The 6,754-nt window shown below is 44.6% G+C and overlaps 1 protein-coding gene across 1 annotated transcript in view; it reads right to left on the bottom strand.

Moving 5' to 3' along the window:
- Positions 1-281: 281 nt before the first annotated feature.
- The window catches only part of LOC101856298 (axin-1), a gene marked incomplete at both ends in the record, with an annotated part of 22,633 nt that continues 16,160 nt past the window's right edge, over positions 282-6,754 (bottom strand). The window contains 3 exon segments of the mRNA XM_013089463.1: positions 282-461; positions 3,701-3,847; positions 5,129-5,362. Coding sequence (XP_012944917.1) covers positions 282-461; positions 3,701-3,847; positions 5,129-5,362 — 561 coding nt within the window.

Genomic DNA, 6,754 nt, shown 5'->3' with positions numbered 1-6,754 from the left:
CCCTCTCTGAATGAGTTGAAGACGTTTGATAGGAAAAAAGAACCTTGACCGTGACCATCAATGATTTATTTATAGAGGCACCAGCCATCCATGTCCAGGTGCTGTTTTAGCCTTATTTTCCTGTAAGCGGATTAATATTCTTTTTTTCCCCTCAATTTATTGGTTTTGCTTCCATGTACCCCGTATCTATGGTTCTCAACCAGAAGGAAGGAAGAAGCAAACCACACCAGAGCACCCGCCAACCACCCACTGAATTTGTTAAAAGACGCGGTTTGACTTACTTGAAAGGACCCCGTTTGGTGACCAGGGTTTTGATCTGGGCAAGTGTGATGGCGCGTCCTGGCAGCTGGTGCCTGTAGGGTATGGGTTCCTGTCCCATGTAGATGCCGATGATGGTGTCGCTCGGGCTGGGCTGGAGGGAGGAAGGGGCGCTTGTGTGTGCGCGCCGACCGAGCCGAGAGCTGAGGGAGACAACACATGACCAATCAGTGACCGTGAAACACATCTTCATACACAGTAGACTTGCAAACCTTTTTCAAAATCTAATCAGAGACACACACGATCAAGAAATAACCGTGAAACACATCTTTATATTCAGTAAGACTTGCCAACTTTTTTCAAAACCCAATCATCGACACCCAACATTATAACATCATGTATATATGTATATATTACCTACCAAAGAACAAAATTGCACAAAGTGGAACTGGTTTTGGTTGTTGGTGTTGTTAGCGATCCAGTAGCATCTGAGCGTTAACTCTTCTGCATGATGCCATTCGGTAATAGCTTGATGTCTGATCTAATTGTAACTGGTTTTGGAAGTGTGTATGGAGTGTGGAGTGTATGTGATGAAGGTTCTCAAGTTCATAACTGCCGAATCCGGGACAGTTGGAAAGCTTGTATACAGTTAAACCAGCTCTAAATGCCACCTGTCCCAGACAATCACCTGAAGAAACGACCATTTCCCTTGCGGTTTTTTTCTGCACTATAACGACAATGTCAGAGACATCCATTTGATATGAGTGTGGGACCCCTTCTGAAAGCGAACCACGGCAGATTCCGTAAAGGAACCATGGATTCCCCCTTCTGTAAAGGAACCACAGATACCCCTTCTAAAAGGGAACCACGGATTCAGACTTAAGACATGTGGTCCACCTAACCACACTTTATTCTAAATAAAGGAAGACTCCCCGGGCTGCAGGGAAATTTAAAAGCCCACAAGAAGGTGGAATCAGCGGCTACACAGACAGATATAATCCACAGGGAAAGATGGGGAGTTACCTGGGCCTCTCCCTTCTGTGCTGATGTCAACTCTTTGCCATTGCAAGATAAGAAAGTAATGAATGAAGTCAGCATGAACATGCAATATGCTATCATTTTCTTCGCCGTCGCATTCTGACTTGAACTTTTCAACGATTTACCACCGTAAAAGTATGTCTTTTTGATCCTTGAGTCCGGACAAGTACGTGAATGGTCATGTTATTTTTGGCCCCGATTCCTGTTTCTGTCCTCTCCGTTTGTACTTTAGAACCTGGGCCACTTGGACTTGGACCAGTGGATGGGCTGGAGTGGCTGATTCATGCCCTCTCTAAACATACGCGTCACGACGTGGTGGAATCAGGCGCTCCTCAAAACAATGAAAGTGAAGAAACTGGCGTTTTTCCCGCAAGTTTGGGAATTTTTTATAGAAAATTTGGGGGGTTTTTTTGGCTCAACGCCTTTTTCTGTCCATTTAAGAACCCATTTCTGCATGGGTTTTTACTGAAAAACGTTGACTAAAGGCATTTTAAAAAAGTAAATTGCCAGTTTCCATGGACTCTGAGGCTATGTAAACAAAATCAAATTTGGTGGCCATTTTCTCGTTAATTTTCCCTCTGAAACCAGGCGACCCCCACCTCCTTAAACTGCAAATATCTCAACTTATATTCAAGAGAAATGGGTAATTCGTTCATCAAAAGCAAGGCAAATGTACAAGCTTTAAGGCTATACCATTAACTCTTTATGTCCAAAAATTGACAAGCGCCTGATTCCACCGCGTCGCGACACATATTTCAGCGTGGTCTGAGCGAGTGGAGGAGCATCCCCTGATAACACAGGTGTCCCCTCCAGCCCGTCAAGACTCTCACTCCTGCACCCATCCACAGATAACTCCATTGATACCACCCCGCATGACTCAGGCCCCTGCCTCAAAAACCCACATGTGAAATACCACTTGTGGCCCCACTCCACGCACCGACAAGTACCTTCGAGGAAAACGTTGCGTGTAAAAACATCTACACCAACCACTCCGAGTAAGCCGTTTGTACTCTCCTGCGTCCGACGCATTACTTTTTGTTCTCCTTCGCTAAGGTGGGGCAAGTTTACGAGACCTCTCTCAGCATTACGGAACGGCGCACAGAGAAGCATGGGAGAAACCCAGGAAGCTTAGTCACTGCAACTGCGACTACACTTTACATTTCTCGTTACATCTTTTGACCTGCCTCGCCAAAATTTCTGACCAAATTTCGGAGTTTTTCCCTGAGAATCCTTCCTAAAAATCTGAACTTGAGGGAAACAATTTGGAGTGTCCAGAACTCCGGTAGATTCCGATAACACGACAAATCGATGTTAGCAAATAACACGAGTTGTAAATACACACAAAATATAGATATGTGTATTTTTGCGTCGTTTACGGTAGCGTATGACCAATGGAAAAGAAATCTTCTATAGGTCCAAATTGAAATGTATTATTTTTTTGTTTTTTTACATCGGAAAACTGCGATTGTATCAGAGTCCTTGCAAGGTGTGTTGTATCAGAGTACTTGCAAGGTGTGTTTTATCAGAGTCCTTGCAAGGTGTGTTTTATCAGAGTACTTGCAAGGTGTGTTTTATCAGAGTACTTGCAAGGTGTATTGTATCAGAGCACTTGCAAGGTGTGTTGTATCAGAGCACTTGCAAGGTGTATTGTATCAGAGCACTTGCAAGGTGTATTGTATCAGAGTACTTGCAAGGTGTGTTGTATCAGAGTACTTGCAAGGTGTATTGTATCAGAGTACTTGCAAGGTGTGTTGTATCAGAGTACTTGCAAGGTGTATTGTATCAGAGTACTTGCAAGGTGTGCATCACCAGCAAAAAAGGGCCATTCCATGAAAAATGAAACTGCAGTAAAGCACGTAACCCACTGAAAAAATTATAAACAATGATAAAGACTTTTTGTTTTTTTGCAGCAGGCAATCGTCTCCACGTTACGTGTGTCCTTGCAGATCCACTGTCGTGAAATTTTCCAAAGGGAGGACATTACAGAACGATTCAAAGGTCAGAGAAGCTGATATGGACTTCAAAAGACAACAGATGCACCATACTCTCATCAACATTCCCTGCCGTGAGGGGAACGTGACGTCGTTGTGGTACACAGAGATACTTCAATCACTTTTATCATTTATAGTTACTGAATGAAGGGAAGTTCCTTAATATACAGCTTAATATCATACTTTTAACTCAACATTTATCAGGAAGAAGTCCTGAATACCAAGCTTTACCTCAGTTACAAAACAACAAAATTGTCAAAGCATATCTATTCCTTTCAACAAAAAATTAGCACCAACATTTTTTTTTTTTCAAAAACAAAAACTGAGAGGACTGAACCTGCCCCTCAACACAAAACGAATATGTAACAATAGAAAAGCTATGAGTGGATTGAACCCCAGCCCATGGGACTTACTCTAGCGTTTGGCTGGTGCCGGACGTGTCTAGCTCTGAGGGCAGGTTGCGGGCGGCGGGCAGCGTGCGTGTGTGAGGGGGGACAACCACGGGTGGGGCGCCGGGCGGTGGGCGACTCTTCTCTTTGGACAAACTCCCTGTGAACGATCTGAAACAGGACCAGAAGGGGATAAGTCAAGAAATAAACTTACGTAAAACAAAGCCACAAAGTGATAAATCAACACATCAATTTACTGTACGTAATTGCACATATAGAGAGAAAGCACATATTCACTCTACAGTAAGCTCTTTGAGCTTTACAACTAATATCACCCAAGCAGACCCAAAAACACTCAGAAACACTCTCAGCTTCCCGCCCAGCATAAAGCTGAAGTTAAAATATACATACTAAAATGCTAACACGCTGACAAAAATTTTTCACTGTCTACAGCCGGGTGTACCCATTCCCACCTGGGGGAAGTGAGGAACATCTGTGTAAAATGAGTTACCAAAGGACTGGATTCAAATCCACAATATTACAGTTGAGAGTTTGAGAGCCTAACTTCTGAACAACCAACATATATTTTACGATGCCATCAACACAATTTACACCACATGACATCACAATCTACATAACAAAAGAGCCAGGCTGACCCCCTCCCCCACCCCTTGTGTCAGGGTAACTCAAGTTCAGTTATGTATATGTTATGTAGAATACAAAACATCCCGACATAAAGAGGGTGATACTCAATCAAATCCTTTCCACACGTGCAAACCAACATCACACCTCTTGGGTAAAAGGTAAATGACCCACCCACTATGTCACAGCGGCTGATGAAGTACTGTGAACAGATACTTCACACACACACACACACAAATTCCATTGAGAAGCAGCCCTTAGAATTTAAGGACAAGCGGGCTAACCCAGACTTCAGGGGTTTCCAGAAATCTTGACCTACACCAAAAATGGGCATTGATTTCATTGGTGCGCATATTTTTTTGGTTATAGAGAAAACTCTCTCTGCCTTTTAAAAAAACTGAACAAGGGGCAAAAACTTTACCCTCGATTTTCTCAAAATAACATTTTTCAGGATAGCCACCTTGTGCCTCAAAGCGACCAATTATCATGCAGGCTTAAACTGTCTACAGCTGGGTACCAATTCCGCATTTCCACCTGGATGAAGTGAGGAAAATGTGTGAAGTGCCTTTCAGAACTACACAATTTCGGATCCCTGACAAGATTCGAACCCATAGACCTTATGGCTGTGAAACGAGAGCCGAACCACTAGACCAGCAATGTGACAGTTGCACTTACTCTGACGAGATTCGAACCCATGGACCCTATGGTTGTGGCAGTTGCACTTACTCTGACGAGATTCGAACCCATGGACCCTATGGCTGTGAAACGAGAACCTTACCACTAGACCAGCGATGCGACGGTAACACTTACTTGGACTTGACGGGGGAGGCGGTGGCGGCCGGGGTGGTGCGAGACTGCGTCTCCAGCCTCCTCTTTGCCTCCTCCAGCTGGGTGGTGGGGTTGGGAGGGGTGGGCAGAGGCATGGACGAGTCCTGCACGAAGGGCTGGCTGGGCAGGATGGGGGCCGGGGTGCCGCCCCACGCCGACAGCATGGCCCCGCCTCGCTCCACCGACGTCGATCTGGTGGAGATCTTGGAGCGGGAACTGGAGGAAAGAGAAGTTTGGGTTTGAGTTAAGAGAAGCATATCCACACAATAATGGTCATTTAGGAGAGGTTTTCCCACACCAGAGCACCCGCCAACCACCCACAATGGTCATTGAGTGCTGGGAAAAAGTAAAACAGACAGACAGAAACAGCATGGCCCCCGCCTCGCTCCACCGACATCGATTTGGTGGAGGTCTTGGAGCGGGAACTGGAGGAAACAGAAGCCATTGGATCAAGAACTGGATAAGTTGTAGTTTTAGTAAGTGGGCAGTTTGTGTCTTTGTTTTTTTAGTTTATAAGGTCATATAAATGCCGAAGATAAGAGGGGTTACAAGAGAGAAACAAACACAGAAAAGAAAGAGGACAGAAAAGGACGATAGACGTTTGATAGGAAAGAAGAAGCAAACCACACTAGAGCACCCGCCAACCACCTACGAACTGGGCATGGGGAGAGAAAAAAGAAGACATGTTTGATAGGAAAAAGGCAAACCACATCAGAGCACCCGCCAACCACTCACAACGAACCTGGTAACTACAAAAAGAAAACACAAAGATCAAGCAAGTGAGAGAGAGTGAGAAAAACCAGTGATTTGTTTATAGATCATATCTACATCCAGACTGCTCAAAGATCATCAAAACAAAAAGGAACTTGAAAAACGTTCCTAGTTTCCCAAAGCAAGCAACATAACTATAGATCTAACATTACCTTTGAGAGGGTAAAAAATAGACTAATGCCCCTGCATAGTTTTTGAAATAAAAATTCCCTGCTTTTATCATAAAACAAAAAAGACAAGAAGAAGAAACAGGAGACAGAACCGATGACACAAGAAAAAGCCATCACAGACAGCACAAAGAGGTTTAAACAGGTCTAAGCCTGGCACACAGAGATACCGGCACAGACGCAGAAAAAAACCTTTGTCAATCACAAATACAGTCTAAACATGTATTCCTGGTTACTCCATCATCAAGGGGGTGATTTTTTGTTTTTGTTTTTCTTTTTGTTTGTTTGTTTTGTTTGTTGTTTTTTTGGGGGGGGGAGACAAAGAAGGAGTGAAAGGAAGGAGGAGAGGCAAAGGGTGGGGAATGGGACAAATTGGAAAAAGGGGGTTGGTGAATCTTTCACACCGGTGGCTTGGTGGGGGCCGGTGATTTTTGGCGGGCATAAAACTGTCGCTCTCGGTGGGAATGATTAAACGACAAGCATGGGTGGATTACTCAACAAAGGCACACCTTGCTAATGGGACGGTTGATCAGAGTGGGGTCTTTTGTGAGTAGATGGGCAATGACTCATTGAGCCGTTTACCGAGGTCGCAGCGGACACAGGGGGCGGAGTTGGACAGATGCGTCATTGTTCGCACTGCAGAATCCCCCCCACCCCCCTCTCTCTCTCG

This window comes from Aplysia californica, unplaced genomic scaffold (genome assembly GCF_000002075.1).
Source record: "Aplysia californica isolate F4 #8 unplaced genomic scaffold, AplCal3.0 scaffold00956, whole genome shotgun sequence".
NCBI lineage: Eukaryota > Metazoa > Mollusca > Gastropoda > Aplysiida > Aplysiidae > Aplysia > Aplysia californica.
The sequence above is the reverse complement of the archived record's forward strand: the minus strand, read 5'-3'. Positions and strand labels throughout refer to the sequence as shown.